The following is a 15,187-nucleotide window of genomic DNA, read 5'->3' on the forward strand; positions in this document are numbered from 1 at the left end:
CAACGTTATTATCATTATTACAGTAGATGTAGAAGATGTTAGCAGACGCAGAGCGTACAGTGGAGCAATTATGGATTTTTCGCTGCATCTCCCCAACACACTTAGGTACATTCTCCGGGAGAGCAAAATGGTGCTTTAAAATGGCAGCTTTTAGAAAGCTGGTGCTTTGGGGAGCCGCCTTGGTTCTGGGGGACTGTCATGGAAAGTTTAAGTAGAATTCATTACCGTGCATAGGATCTTGGTTTAAACCCCAGAAGCGAGGCAGTGGTATTAAATATAGTGATGAAACGGTATTCCTCAGTCATTCTGCTTTAGTTGTTGGGAAAGTTCTTTTAGTTTCTGGACAGGCATGAAAATGCGTCTGGCCAGTTGAGAAGAGCAAGCCCAATACACTAATCCTCACCTTACAAAACAAACAGGCTGACTATTGGCCCTGCCTCACTGTGCAAACAAAATAAGCCCTGCCAGTCCTCACCGGTTTGTTTTGAGTGTAATTCCAGTAAAAGGAGAACTTTGGGAAGGTTCAAGAATAGTTTCCTCTTTGTTTTTTTTCAAAAGCCAACACCGCGCTCTCTGTCCTCTTAACCAGGCATTCGAACCAACCGAGGTGTATCTGGGGAGATCACTTCTCTCAGGGCGCTTGTCTTTAAACCTCTCCATAAGTGCTCTTCAAAAGCAATTCAGTCACCCCGCAGGGACCCTTCTTGGGTAAGTGAAGAATAGATGAAGTTGGAGTCACAACAAAAGGCCAGCCTAGCTGCTTGTTCTGGAGAGCTTTAATCAGTCACTCGATGGTATTTATTGAGTGCTTACTGAGTGCTAAGCACTATTCAACCAGTTCTCCTACCTCCTGGGTTTTGCTTTCTCTCATTCGGTAGAATGTCCTAAGTGTCTACTGGTGTGCAGGTGTGTGGGAGAAGACAATCAAATTAGGAGACAAGTTTCCAGTCTTCCAGGAACTTACAACCTACCATCAAGGAAATCCCACATTAAGTAGATCTCACACTCTTGTGTTCACCCATTCCAGTGTCATGTGCATGACCGCAACGATCTCTTCCGACATTGCAGCGAGCCGAAGCCAAGCAGGTTGATGCCGTCGGGCTGTTGTTCTCTAGATCCCTAACAGCGCTCTCGCCAAGATGGGTGGCGTAAGCATTCGTTATTGTGCAGCTCAGTGGATGAGGAATAATAAATAATAATAGAGGTGTTCGTTTCAGTCTAACGAGCACTTACTGTGTTCGGGACACTATTCTAAGCACTTGAGAGAATACAGTAAAACAGAGTCGGTACACAAATTCCCTGCTCACTCAGAGCTTGTGGTATAAGTGTTTACTACGTTGCAAGCATGGCGCTAAGCTTTAGGGTAAGTACTATCGGATCAGACACAGCCCCGTCCCGCATGGGGCTCCCAGTCTGAGCGGGAGGAAGAGTTCAGGTGGTTTGTCCCCATTTTACAGATGAGCAAACTGAGGCCTATAAAACATAAGGGGTCCCAGAGCTGGCAAATGGTGGAGCTGGGGCTAAAACCTAGGTCATCTCACACTCTCCCAAATGTTCTTTCTAATAGTCCATGCTGCTACTTAGAGTTTGGGAAAATTGACCGGAAGCAAGGTCCGCATTCCCTGCCTTGAAGGAGCTTCCAGCAAGGGAGACTGATGGAAAATATTAGGAGAACTTGACTGAATCCACAGTGGCCACAGGGCATTGTGGTCAGGGAATGTGTCTGCTAATGATTATATTGTACTCTCTCAAGCACTTAGTACTGTGCTCTGCACACAGTAAGCGCTCAATAAATATAATTAAATAGAGGGATGAATAATAATGTTGGTATTTGTTAAGCGCTTACTATGTGCAGAGCACTGTTCTAAGCGCTGGGGGAGATACAGGGTCATCAGATTGTCCCACGTGAGGCTCACAGTCTTCATCCTCATTTGACAGATGAGGTCACTGAGGCACAGAGAAGTGAAGTGACTTGCCCACAGTCACACAGCTGACATGTGGCAGAGCCGGGATTCGAACCCATGACCTCTGACTCCGAAGCCCAGGCTCTTTCCACTGAGCCACCCTGAGTACATTTAATGGTATTTGTTAAACACTTACTGTGTGTCCAACACTGTTCTAAGCACTTTCCTTGCTCCAATCCCAGTGTCCCTTCGTTTACTATGGATTCTCTTGAGATATATCAACTCTCTCTTGGCCCGAGAGAGCGATTAGACCTTCTGTTCTGCTGAGCCTCTAAAAGAGGAACAAGATATATTTGCTCAATCATTAGTATTTGTGATGATGGTATTTGTTAAGCCCGGAACTGTACTAAGCGCTGGGGCGGATACAAGCAAATCAGGTTGAACACAATCTCTGTCCCCCATGGGGCTCACGGTCTTAATCCCCGCTTTTACAGATGAGGTAACCGAGGCCAGAGAAGTGAAGTGACTTGCCCAAGGTTACACAGCAGACAAGTGCCAGAGTCAGGATTAGAAGCCATGCGCTTCTGACTCCCAGGCCCGTGCTCTTTCCATTTAGGCCACGCTGCTTCTCCGCTTACTGATTCATTCATTCAATCGTATTTATTGAGCGCTTACTGTGTATTGACGCGCTTACCGTGTGCCGGGCACTGTATTAGGTGCTTGGGAGAGTACAATTCAGTGAAATTGGTAGATGCATTCCCTGCCCACAAGGAATGTACAGTAGAAGGGGAGACAGAAATTAAAATAAAATAGGGGGAATGGAGGAATGTGAGGCTATAGCTCCAAGTGCCGTGGGCCTGAGGATGGTTGAGTAACAAGTTCTTGTGGGGAACAAATCTGAATACTAAGTGATGCAGAAGGGAGCGGGAGTGGGGGAAATAAGGGCTTAGTCTGGAACCTCTCTTGGAAGAGATTGTGATTTTAGAAGTAGAGAGAGCGATGGTCTGACGGATGGGGATGGGGAGGGAGATCCAGGCCAGGGGGAATATGTGGTCAGGCAGCGAGGTTGATGGAATCGCAGCGTGGCTTAGTGCATAGACCATGGGCCTGGGAGTCAGAAGGTCATGGGTTTTAATCCCGGCTCTGCCACTTGTCTGCTGTGTGACCTTGGGCAAGCCACTTAACTTCCCTGTGCCTCAGTTACCTCATCTGTAAGATGGGGATTAAAGCTGCGGGCCCCACGTGGGACAACCTGACTACCTTGTATCCACCCCAGCGCTTAGAACAGTGCTCGGCACATAGTAAGCGCTTAACAAATACCATTTATTATTATCATTCTCTGGGCTTCAGTTACCTCATCTGTAAAATGGGGATGAAGAACGTGAGCCATATGTGGGACTGGGTCCAACCTGGATACCTTGTCCCTACCCCAGGGCTTAGAACAGGGCTTGGCATATAGTAAGTGCCTAACACGTACCATTATTATTATCAAGGTACAGTGAATAATAGGTGGGCATTAGAAGAGCAAAATGTGCGGAGTGGGTTGTAGTAGCAGATAAGCAATGTGAGATAGGAGGGAGAACTGTTTGAGTGCCTTAAGGATGATAGTACAGTATTCCATATCATTTTTTTCTTTTATTGCTTGTGCCTTTTGAGTCCACCCAGCTCTAGCTTTCCTTGCCTGGCAAGAAGGATGCCAGCGCTTCAGCCCAAGATAAATATTGATTTCTGCCAACACTGTACTCTAGGAGTGTTGTATGGTTAGACACCACTCATGTGTTTTCTGGACATAGACGGTGTGAGCTGAATCACTGTTTTCTCTGCCTTGATGTCCCTGCCAGGGTTTCTTCCATTTCAGTCAGTCGTTCGTACTTACTGAGCGCTTACCGGGTGCACGGCACCGTACTCAGTACTTGCGAGAGTATATTTCAACAGTAAACAGACATATTCTCCAACCGCAATGAGCTTACAGTCTAGAAGGGGGGAGACAGACATTAATCTAAATAAATTCCAGATACGTACATCAGTGCTGGGGGGCCGGGATGGGGGATGAATAAAGGGAGCAAGTCAGGGTGACGCAGAAGGGAGTTGAAGAAAAGGAAAAGAAGGCTTAGTCAGGGAAGGCCTCTTGGAGGAGATGTGCCTTCGATACGGCTCTGAAGCCCGGGAGAGTCATCGTCTGTCAGACGGGAGGAGGGAGGACGTTCCAGGCTAAAGGCAGGAAGTGGGCGAGAGGTGGGTGGCAAAATAGAAGAGACCGAGGTACAGTGAGAAGGTTGGCATTAGAGGAGTGGAGTGTGTGAGCTGGGTTATAGTTGGAGAGCAGTGAGGTCCGCTAGGAAGGGTCAAGGTGATTGAGTGTTTTAAAGCCGACGGTGATGGGTTTTTGTTTGATGCGGAGGTGGATGGGCAACCCCTGGAGGTTCTTGAGAAGTGGGGAAACATGGCCTGAATGTTTTCGTAGTAAAATGATCTGGGCAGCAAAGTGAAGTGGGGATTGGAGTGGGAAGAGACAGGAGGTAGGGAGTCAGCCAAGAGGCTGATAGAGTAATCAAGGTGGGATAGGATAAGTGATTGGATTAACGGGGAAGCAGTTTGGATGGAGGGAAAAGAGCAGATTTTGGTGATGTCGTGAAGGTGGAACCGACGGGATTTAGTGATGGATGGAATATGTGGGTTGAATGAGAGAGAGGATCGAGGATAACATCGAGGTCACGGGCTTGTGAGGCCGGAAGGACGGTGGTGCCATCTACGGTGATGGGAAAGTCGGGGGAGGACAGGGTTGGGGTGGGGAGATAAGAAGTTCCATTTCAGACATATTAGATACCCGCTAATCAGATCAGACACGGTCCATATCCCAGATGGGGCGTACGCTCTGAGAAAGAACAAGTGTTGAATCCTCATTTTACAGATTTTTACCTTTTGCCTTTTTCTAAGGTGTTACGTGCTTACTATGCTCCAGGCACCGTACTAAGCACTGAGCTAGGTACAAGCTGATCAGGTTGGACAAAGCCCATGTGACATGGACATGGAGCTCACAGTTTTAATCCCCATATTACAAATGAGATAACTAAGGAGCGAAGTGACTTGCCTAAGGTCCCACTGCAGACAGGGGTCGGAGCCGGGATTAGAACCCAGGTCCTTCTGACTCCGGGGCCCGTGCTCTATCCACTAGGCCATGCTGCTTCTCCTCTTTTCTGTTGTTCCTGGGTCGGGAAAATTGCTTTTTCCCCACAGACAATCCAGATGGTACATGCCAGGGTTGTGCAAGAGGAAGGGTGCTCAGGAAAAGCTACTTGCCAACAGAAGGAAGAGAGAAGCTCCTGGAGCTTTTGACTTTCGGAGCCAGGCTCGTGACGTCAATGTAAATGAACGAAAGGAGCCAGAAATGAATGGTTTCCTGGGGGCCTGAAAGAATCTGAGTATTTACCGAAGCACCTCATCGGGAAGTGGCTCGGGCCCAGACTAATCCAGTTTGGCATGAGTTCTGCACCCTACGCCAGGCACAGGGCATTTCGGTATCTGCCCCACGTGTTTTCACACTCCCAGGGGCGGGCACCAAATACCCAGCAGAGCAGCTGTCTGGCTTGCCTTTCCCGGTAAGCCGAGCTCCGGTGTCATAATGGGTCACCGCGGCCTACGCTGTGAGGCTGTGGAGCCTAGGGGAACAAGCGCAAGCCTGAGAGTCAGAGGTCCTGGGTTCTAATCCTGCCTCCACCTCTTCTCTAGACTGTAAGTTTGCTCTGGGCAGGGAATGCGTCTGCTAATTCTGTCGTATGGTACTCTTCCAAGTGCTTAGTACAGTACTCGGGACACAGTACGCACTCAAGAAATACTGTTGATTGACTGATTGATTGTCTGCTGTGTGACCTTCTCTGTGCTTGTTCATTCATTCATTCAATCATTTATTCAGCACTTACTGGGTGCAAAGCACTGGACTGAGTGCTTAGGAGAGCATACTACAACAATAGACCTATTAATAATAATAATGATGACATTTCTTAAGCGCGTACAAGCAAATGGGGATGGACACAGTCTCTGTCCTGCATGGGGCTCACAGTCTCAATCCCCATTTTACAGATGAAGCAACTGAGGCACAGAGAAGTTAAGTGACTTGCCCAAGGCCACACACTGTAAGCCCGCTGTGGACAAGGTTTGTCTCTGTTGCTGAATAGTACTTTCCAAGCCCTTAGTACAGTGCCGTGCCCACATAAGCGCTCAATAAATATGAATGAATGAATGAAGGTGGAGGAGATGGGATTAGAACCCATGACCTCCTGACTCCTAGACCTGGGCTTTATCCACTACGCCCGATCCACAATGAGCTGACAGTCTAAAGGAGAGCCTGACAGTAATATAAATACATAAACTATGTCTCAGTTTCCTTATTTTTAAAATGGAGATTAAACACCTGTTTTCTCTACCTCTTAGGCTGTGAGACCAATGTGGGATAGGCACTGGGTCTGACCTGATTACAAAGAAGCAACGTGGCCTAGTAGGTAAAGCACGGGCCTGGGAGTCAGAAGGTCATGGGTTCTAAGTTCTCCACTTGTCTGCTGTGTGACCTTGGGCAAGCCACTTCACTTCTCTATGCCTCAGTTGCTTATCTGTACAAGGGGATGAAGACCGTGAGCCTCATGCAAGGCAGGAACTGTGTCCAACTCGATTTGCTTGAATTCACCCAGCCCTTAGGACAGGCCTTACACATTGTAAGCGCTTAACAAATAAAGTAATAATAATAATAATCTGTCTCTACCCCGGTGTTTAGTACAGAGTTCGGCACATAGTAAGCGCCTACCCGAATACCACAGTGATTTTGACTAAGACGGTTGAAGCAGCTCCCCACAGAAGCCCTCTGAAAAGCCCCGTGAACGGAAGGAAACCCACACGGACTCAGACAGGGATGCCACGGAAGGGAGTCGACAGTTATTCTGTACACGACCGAGCTCGCTCCTGTCAGGAGCCCATCAGTCCCTTGCCTCGTTCCGTGGAATAGGATGAGTGAGAGGGAACGACTCAGACCTCCGAATCTCCAGTGGGCAGAGAGGCAATGTGACCTGGTGGAAAGAGCACGGAACTGGGAGATACCAGAGATTCCAGATTCCGGTCCCAGCTCCGCCACTGCATTCAAACTTGAAATGATGTGGAGAAAAAAGAAGGGAATCTAAGGCAAAAGCGTGGGAAGAAAGAGAAAGAAAACAGAGTCTGGCGACTTTTGCATTATTTTCTGAGTCATTGGGAAACCCCATCCAGTGGAACCGCGGTCTCCGGCCAAAAAAATCCAAGCACTCTAGGAAGGAAATGTGAGGGAAATTAATGCCTGAGGAGGCCTCTAAAGATACATTTTTCATTCAAAAACTGTGAAACCATCTTAGTAGACTTTGGGAGATGCTAAAAATTCTGGAATGTAGGGATGATTGAGAATCAAAATACACCAATTCCATTTTCCATGCTTCTTTAAAGAATCTATTTTAGGGCCCCCAAAAAGGATGGAAAAAGTGTAATTTAGGACTTTGATCAGGCAGAGACCGAGGTGCAGCCACCTGAAATATAAGTCATTGAGTAGTGCTCCTCTGAATTCATTTTCACTGGCTGTGTAGAACTTTTTTTTATTTTACACCTACGGCTCCTCGTTAGCAGGGAAACTGCTGTGGGATTCTGTTAAACTTTCCCAAACGTTGTTTTGCGTTTTATTTATGGTATTTATTAAAGCACTTAATAATAATGATAATAATAATAATAATGTTGGTATTTGTTAAGCGCTTACTATGTGCCAAGCACTGTTCTAAGCGCTGGGGTAGACACAGGGGAATCAGGTTGTCCCACTGGGGACTAACAATCTCAATCCCCATTTTACAGATGAGGTAACTGAGGCACCGAGAAGTTAAGTGACTTGCCCAAAGTCACACAGCTGACAAGTGGCCGAGCAGGGATTCGAACCCGTGACCTCTGACTCCAAAGCCCGTGCTCTTTCCACTGAGCCATGCTGCTTCTCTACTATGTTCCCGGCACTCTTCAAAGCTCTGGAGTAGATATAAGCTAATCAATTTGGACAAAGTCTGTATCCCACATGGGGCTCACAGTCTTAATCCCCATTTTACAGATAAGGTAACTGAGGCACAGAGAAGTTAAATGACTTGCCCAAGGTCACACAGCAGACAAGTGGCGGAGACAGGGTGAGAAGCCAGGTCCTGCCAACTCCCAGGCCCATGCTCTTTCCACTAAGTCATGCTGCTTCTCTGTTCTCCCCTCTAATTGGATAGTGAGCCCTGGGTGGGACAGGGACTGTGTCTGATCTGATGTGATCTTCTAGACTGTGAGCCCGTTGTTGGGTAGGGATTGTCTCTGTTGCCGAATTGTACTTTCCAAGCGCTTAGTATAGTGCTCTGCACACAGTAAGCCCTCAATAAATACGATTGAATGAATCAATCAATCAATCAACTTGTATCTACCCCAGTGCTTAAAACAGCGTTTGACACAAAGTGAGAGCCTAACAAATGAAGAAGCAGCATGGCATACGGATAGAGGACGGACCTGGAAGCCAGAAGGACCTGGGTTCTAATCCCGGCTCTGCCACTTGTCTGCTGTGTGACCTTGGGCAAATCACTTCACTTGTCTGGGCCACGGTTATCTCATCTGTAAAATGGGGATTAAGGTTGGGAGCCTCATGTGGGACATGGACTGTGTCCAACCTGATTAGCTTGCATCTACCCCGGGGCTTAGTATAGTGCCTGGCACATAGTAAATGCTTAACAATACCATAAAAATATCCCAATTGTTGTCATTATTATTATTATTAGCATTACTGAGTGCAGGGTATTTCAATCCGTAGTTGTTCAATAATACCAATAAATCAATCACACATATTTGCTGAGCACCTACCGCGTGAAAAGCACCCTACTAAGCTCTGGGGAACACTCACCAGAATTGTTAGACAAGATCTCTGACCTCAAGGAATTTATAATATAATAGAGGAGTCAGACAGGAGAAAGAAGGAGATCTATTCATGGGCTAGTGATTAGGTAATAAAATAAATGCCACTGCTAATATTAATGCCACGTGATTATCAATGAAGATAATTATATCTTAGTTGATTAACCGTGGTATTCGTTAAGCGCTATGTGCCAAGCACTGTAGTAAGCACTGGGGTAAATAAAAGATCATCAGGTCCCACATGGGGCTCACAGTCTAAGTAGGAGGGAGATTATGGAGGTGAGGGAACTGAGGTACCGAGAAGTGAAGTGACCTGCCCAAAGTCACACAACAGATAAATGGCGGTACCGGAATTAGAACCCGGGTCCTCTGACATCTGACATCCAGGCTCTTGCTCTTTCTACTGGGCCTCCCTGCTGCGTGTCTTCCCTTCCCCTAGTAAGGCCTGGAAATTAAGCCAGGTTTCTGGACTAACAAGAGATTGGTGGTCTCCTGGGGTTGAATTCAGTTGTATCTTGGGCATGCATTGAGAACTGGGGAATTAGCTGTCAGCGCGGTTGTAAATGCAGAAGAGCAGTTACAGGTGAGATGCCTAATGCAACTCCACAGCGTACACAGATCTGTTCAGGCACGCAAACCATTTGGGCAAATCCCGACGATAGCGGACAGACTTCAATCCAGTCATTCTATCCTTCCCTTACCGCTTATATAAACAATTACCTTAAAAAAAAAAGGCTTCTTTCGGGAGATTTTTATCGGATTTTGTTCATTTAGCCTAAAGCCTGCTTAATGTCACATTGATGGATGGCTTTACATGAATAGAATATTCAGTTTTGTTTCTGCGGTAGAACTTCAACAGCCAAGTGGCTATGCCCCACCTAGGCCTGGGAGATCAGGCCCCAAAACTTTTCCAAAGGTATTGAACTCAGTTTTCATATTCAGTGAACAGAAAAGGGATCTGGGCTATCAGGAAAACAGAGCAGAACTCCCCTCCTCTCCAGAGAGGTGATCTTGCCATAACCTGCTTCCCTGGAAGTAAAGTCAGCAGGCACTGGAATCTACCAGAAAAAAATTACCAAGTGCCGGCTTGAGAATCAATCGATTATTGGTATTTAATGAGGGTTTACTTTGCGCAGAGCACTGTACTAAGTGCTTGGGGGACCAAAATACGATAGAGTTGGTAGACACGGTCCCTGCCGTCAAGGAGGTTGTAAACCAGTGAGGGAGACAGACTTTAAAATAAATTACAGGTAGGGAAATGGCAGAGTATGAGGGTATATATGCAGTTTGCTGCCGGGCTGGGGGTGGGGTGAGTATTAAAGTGCTTCAGGGGTACGTCCTTTAAGAACTTTAACTCAGCTCTCGATCACTCGCTACGGACGTACCCCTGAAGCACTTTAATACTCACCCCACGATCACTCGCTATGTGACCTTGGGTTAACCTCTGCCCCTCTCTGTTCTGCCCCCGGTCTCATAGGAATCTTGTGAATCGGTGCCACGGTGTGTGAATCTTTGAAATTTTTTCCAAGCTCTATGTGCAGGAACTGTGCTGAAGGGTGAGGTCCACCGAGGTTAATCAGATTGGACACAGTCCCTGACCCACATGGGCCTCACAGTTGAAGCAGAAAAGACAACAGGCACTTAATACCCATTTTACGGATGAGGAAACAGGTTCAGAAAAATGAAGTGACTTGCCCTAGGTCACACAGCCGGCGAGGGTTGGAGCTGGATAGGAACCCAGGCTCTCTGATCTCCCTAAGTCAAAAAAATAATTAATACAATTCATTTCAACCGAGGGGGTCCGAGTGCTTCAGGATTGATTGATCAGAATTTCAAGCTCCTCTTTTTTTTTTTTTTTTTGGTATTGTTAAGTACTTACTATGTGCTGGGCACTGATCTAAGCACTGGGCTGGATAAAAGGTAATTGAGTTGGTCACAGTCCCTGTCCCACACAGGGCTCACAGTCTCCATCCCCATTGTATGGATGAGAGAACCGAGGCACAGGGAAGTGAAATAACTTCCCTAGGTCACACAACAGACAGGTGGCAGAACCAGGATTAGAACCCAGGCTCCGTGCTCTATCCACTAGGCCACGCCGCTTCTCACGGCGTAGCCTAAAAATCACACAAGTCGCAAGGGCGTCCTTCTCGACGTTCTGAAAGTTGAGAAAGTCTCACACCCCAGGAGTTTCCTCTCTTCCAGGTCGGAGCAGGGGCTGCCGGCATTCCAGGACATGCCAGGGTCTCTCGCCTTCTCTCCCGTGTGATTCGCCCTGGAAGTGATTCCAATATTCAGTCAATCAGTCGATCAATTGAATTTATTAAGCGCTTACTGTGTGCAGAGGACTGTACTAAGCGCTCGGTACAAAATAACAATAGAACGCACACATTCCCTACCCACAACGACTTTACAGTCTAGAGTCTAAAGTCTAGTAATTAATAATACTGATGGCATTCGTTAAATGCTTATGATGTGACAGCGCTGTTCTAAGCGCTGGGGTAGATACAAGATAAGCAGGTTGGACGCAGGTTGTGACCCTGTGACACATGGGGCTCGCAGGTTAAGTAAGAAGAACGGGCATTGAATCACCAGGTTAAATATGAGGAAATTGAGGCACAGAGAAGCAAAGTGGTTTGACCAAGTTCACACAGCAGTCGAGTGGTGGAGTTGGAATGAGAACTCTGGTCCTCTGACTCCCAGGCCCCTGTTAGGCCTTGCTGCTTCCCTAGTCATGGTAATAATCCTAATAATAATGGGATTCGTTAGGTGCTTACTCTGTGCCAAGCACTGTTCTAACGCTGGGGTAGATACGTGCTAATCAGGTCGGAAACAGTCCCTGTCCCACGTGGGGCTCACAGTCTCAATCCTCATTTTACGGATGAGGAAACTGAGGATCAGAGAAGTGAAGTGCCTTGCCCAAGATCACACGGCAGACACACGGGCAGATGAATTGCAGAGATGGGATTAGAACCCAGCTCCTTCTGACTCCCAGGCCCGTGCCCTATCCACTAGGCCACAGTGCGTCCCATTGTACCACTTGAAAACACGGGCTTGGGAGCCAGAGGACGTGGGTTCTAATCCTGCCTCCGCCACTTGTCTGCTGCGTGACCTTAGGCAAGCCACTTAACTTCTCTGCCTCAGTTACCTCATCTGTCAAATGGGGAAAACTGTGAGCCCCACAAGGGACAACCTGATTACCTTGAATCCCCCCCGGTGCTTAGAACAGTGCTTGGCATATAGCAAGCGCTTAACAAATGCCATCATTATTATTATTATTATTATTGAAGCTGCAGGACTGCAGAAAAGACCCCCATTGACCCTTCTAAGGCATCTTGAGTTTCACTGAGAGCTGGCTTATCAAATGGGTGAGGGTCCAGTGGTATTTTTGGCTGTTCTGTTTCATGACTACACCCCTGCTCACCATCTTGCTACTGGTGCTACTGGTGCTACTGGTGTAGGGAGTTTGGGGGGAGAGAGTGCTGATGGCTCAGTGCAGACCACCACCTGTGAGCCCCATGTGGGACAGGGACTGTGTCCCTTAGAGAAACAGCGTGGCTCAGTGGAAAGAGCCTGGGCTTCGGAGTCAGAGGTCATGGGTTCGACTCCCGGCTCTGCCACTCGTCAGCTGTGTGACTGTGGGCAAGTCACTTCACTTCTCTGTGCCTCAGTGACCTCATCTGTAAAATGGGGATGAAGACTGTGAGCCCCACGTGGGACAACCTGATTCCCCTGTATCTCCCCCAGCGCTTAGAACAGTGCTCTGCACATAGTAAGCGCTTAACAAATCCCATAACCCGATTTGCTTGCATCCCCCCCACAGCGCTTAGTACAGTGCCTGGCGCATAGTAAGCACTTAACAAATACGGCAATTATTATTACTCCCACCAGCAGGGTCACCTACAAAACTGAACTAAAAGGAGGGAAATTGAGAAAGACCACTTCCCCTTCCCCCCCACCCCTTTCAATAGCCTAGTTGAGTAACATTTAATTGTGCACATTTTCCTGGAAAGGCAAGTACTTTAGGAAGCATGGCAAAAATGTAGAAGAGATGACAAAATTCTGCAGCGGCGTGGGGAGTTCTGCATTTATACCAGGTTTTGGGGAGGGTTGAATAACTGGCAAAGTCACTCCATACATCGTTTATCTCTTTCGTGTCACCGAATCAGGTTTCCGTGATCAGTGGAACGTATCTCGGCCTTGACTACATGAGTAAATTGAATGGACGTGATGGAGGAGTCATTATTAACATGTCTTCTCTGGCAGGTAAGCCGACTGTAATAATGATAAGAATGATAATTATGGAATTTACTAAGCACTTACTATGTGCTAGGCACTGAACTAAGCGCTGGGATGGGTACAAGCAATACGGGTTGGACACAGTCCCCGTCCCACGAGAGGCTCACGGTCTCAACCCCCAATTTTACAGATGAGGGAACTGAAGCACAGAGAAGTTAAAGGATTTACCCAAGGTCACACAGCAGAAAAGTCATGGAGCCCGGATTAGAACCCATGACCTTCTGACTTCCATGCCCAAGCACTAGTTTTTAGCAGAAATATCTCCCGATTCAAAGCGTCTCTTTCTCTTCTCCCCTCCCCCCCCTTATATCTCGTCTTCCAATCTGAAATCACATCTCTAAGAAGCAACAGAATTTGCAGTTTGTTCTGCTTTGATAATGATGCACAGTGATTAAGCGCTGAGTAATGTTCCTGTTATGAGCCTCTGTGTTTGTCTTCAGGTGGCTGTCATCCTCCTCTCTGTTCTTGTATTTCTTCTTCCTTTCCTACATCCGTTAAGGTCTCACTCTCTTCACCGGCTTGCTGTGGTTTCAAGATCCGCGAGTGCATACCTAGGGTACTGAGAAGCAGCGTGGCTCAGTGGAAAGAGCCCAGGTTTAAGAGTCAGAGGTCATGGGTTCTAATCCCGGCTCTGCCACTTGTCAGCTTGGTGACTTTGGGCAAGTCACTTAATTTCTCAGTGCCTCAGTTACCCCGGCTGGATTATTGGGTCAACCTTCTCTCTGATCTCCCTTCTTCCCCTCTCTCCCCGCTCCGGTCTATTCTTCATTCCACTGCCCGGCTCCTCTTCCTGCAGAAACGCTCTGGCCCTGTCACTCCCCTTCTTAAAAACCTCCAGTGGTTGCCTATCGACCTCCACACGGAAAAAAACTTCTCACTCTAGGCTTCGAGGCTGTCCATCACCTTGCCCCCTCCTACCTCTCCTCCCTTCTCTCTTTCCACCGCCCACGCCGCACGCTCCGCTCCCCTGCGCCCACCTCCTCGCCGTCCCCCGTTCTCGCCCATCCCGCCGTCGACCCCCGGGCCACGTCCTCCCGCGGTCCCAGAACGCCCTCCCTCCTCACCTCTCCCCAACTGACTCTCTTCCCCTCTTCAAATCCCTACTGAGAGCTCACCTCCTCCAAGAGGCCTTCCCACACTGAGCTACCCCTTTTCCCTCTGCTCCCTCTGCTTCCTCTCCGCTCCCCCTCCATCCTCTGCTCCTCCTCCTTCCCCGCTTCACGTCCCCTCAGCTAAGCCCCCTTTCCCTCTGCTCCTCCCCTTCCCCCTTTCCCTCCCCTCAGCACTGTGCTCATTTGTATATATTTTTATTACCCTATTTATTTTGTTAATGAGGTGTCCATCCCCTTGATTCTTTTTATCGTGATTATGTTGTCTTGTTTTTGTCTGTCTCCCCCGATTAGACTGTGAGCCCGTCACGGGGCAGGGATTGTCTCTATCCGTTGCCGAATTGTACATTCCTAGCACTTAGCACAGTGCTGTGCACATAATAAGCCTCAATAAATACTATTGAATGAATTAATGAGTGAATAAAATGGGGATTAAGACTGTGAGCCTCATGTGGGACAACCTAATTACCTTGTGTCTACCCCAGCGCTTACAGCAGTGCTCGGCACATAGTAAGCGCTTAACAAATACCAACATCATTATTATTATTACCAAATCAGCTGTAGCATGGTTTAACATCTCAGGTTTCTTCTTCACAAATAAGAAAGCCAAAGGAATCATTCCCTACTGAGCCTTCTGACTTTTCCATTGGCTTGTCCTGGGAATGCCTGTGTTCTGTTTGCCTGGAATATTGGACTGTAGCCATTCTGGTGCTAGTAATTATCGTAGTAGTAGAGAAGCAGCGTGACTCAGTGGAGAGAGCACAGGTTTAGGAGTCAGAGATCACGGGTTCTAATCCCGGCTCCGCCACCTGACTGCTGTGTGACTTTGGGCAAGTCACTTCACTTCTCGGTGCCTCAGTTACCTCATCTGTAAAGTGGGGATTAAGACCGTGAGCCTCACGTGGGACAACATGATTACCCTGCATCTACCCCAGCCAGCCCTCA

The 15,187-nt window shown here is 47.7% G+C and overlaps 1 protein-coding gene across 1 annotated transcript in view; it reads left to right on the forward strand.

Moving 5' to 3' along the window:
* HPGD (15-hydroxyprostaglandin dehydrogenase) overlaps positions 1 to 15,187 on the forward strand; it is a 42,957-nt gene that overhangs the window by 12,800 nt on the left and 14,970 nt on the right. Inside the window, exon 4 of the mRNA XM_029076380.2 lies at positions 13,004 to 13,100. Within this exon, the coding sequence (XP_028932213.1) occupies positions 13,004 to 13,100 (97 nt within the window). The remainder of the gene's footprint in view (positions 1 to 13,003; positions 13,101 to 15,187) is intronic.

This window comes from Ornithorhynchus anatinus, chromosome 12, assembly GCF_004115215.2.
Source record: "Ornithorhynchus anatinus isolate Pmale09 chromosome 12, mOrnAna1.pri.v4, whole genome shotgun sequence".
Classification (NCBI taxonomy): domain Eukaryota; kingdom Metazoa; phylum Chordata; class Mammalia; order Monotremata; family Ornithorhynchidae; genus Ornithorhynchus; species Ornithorhynchus anatinus.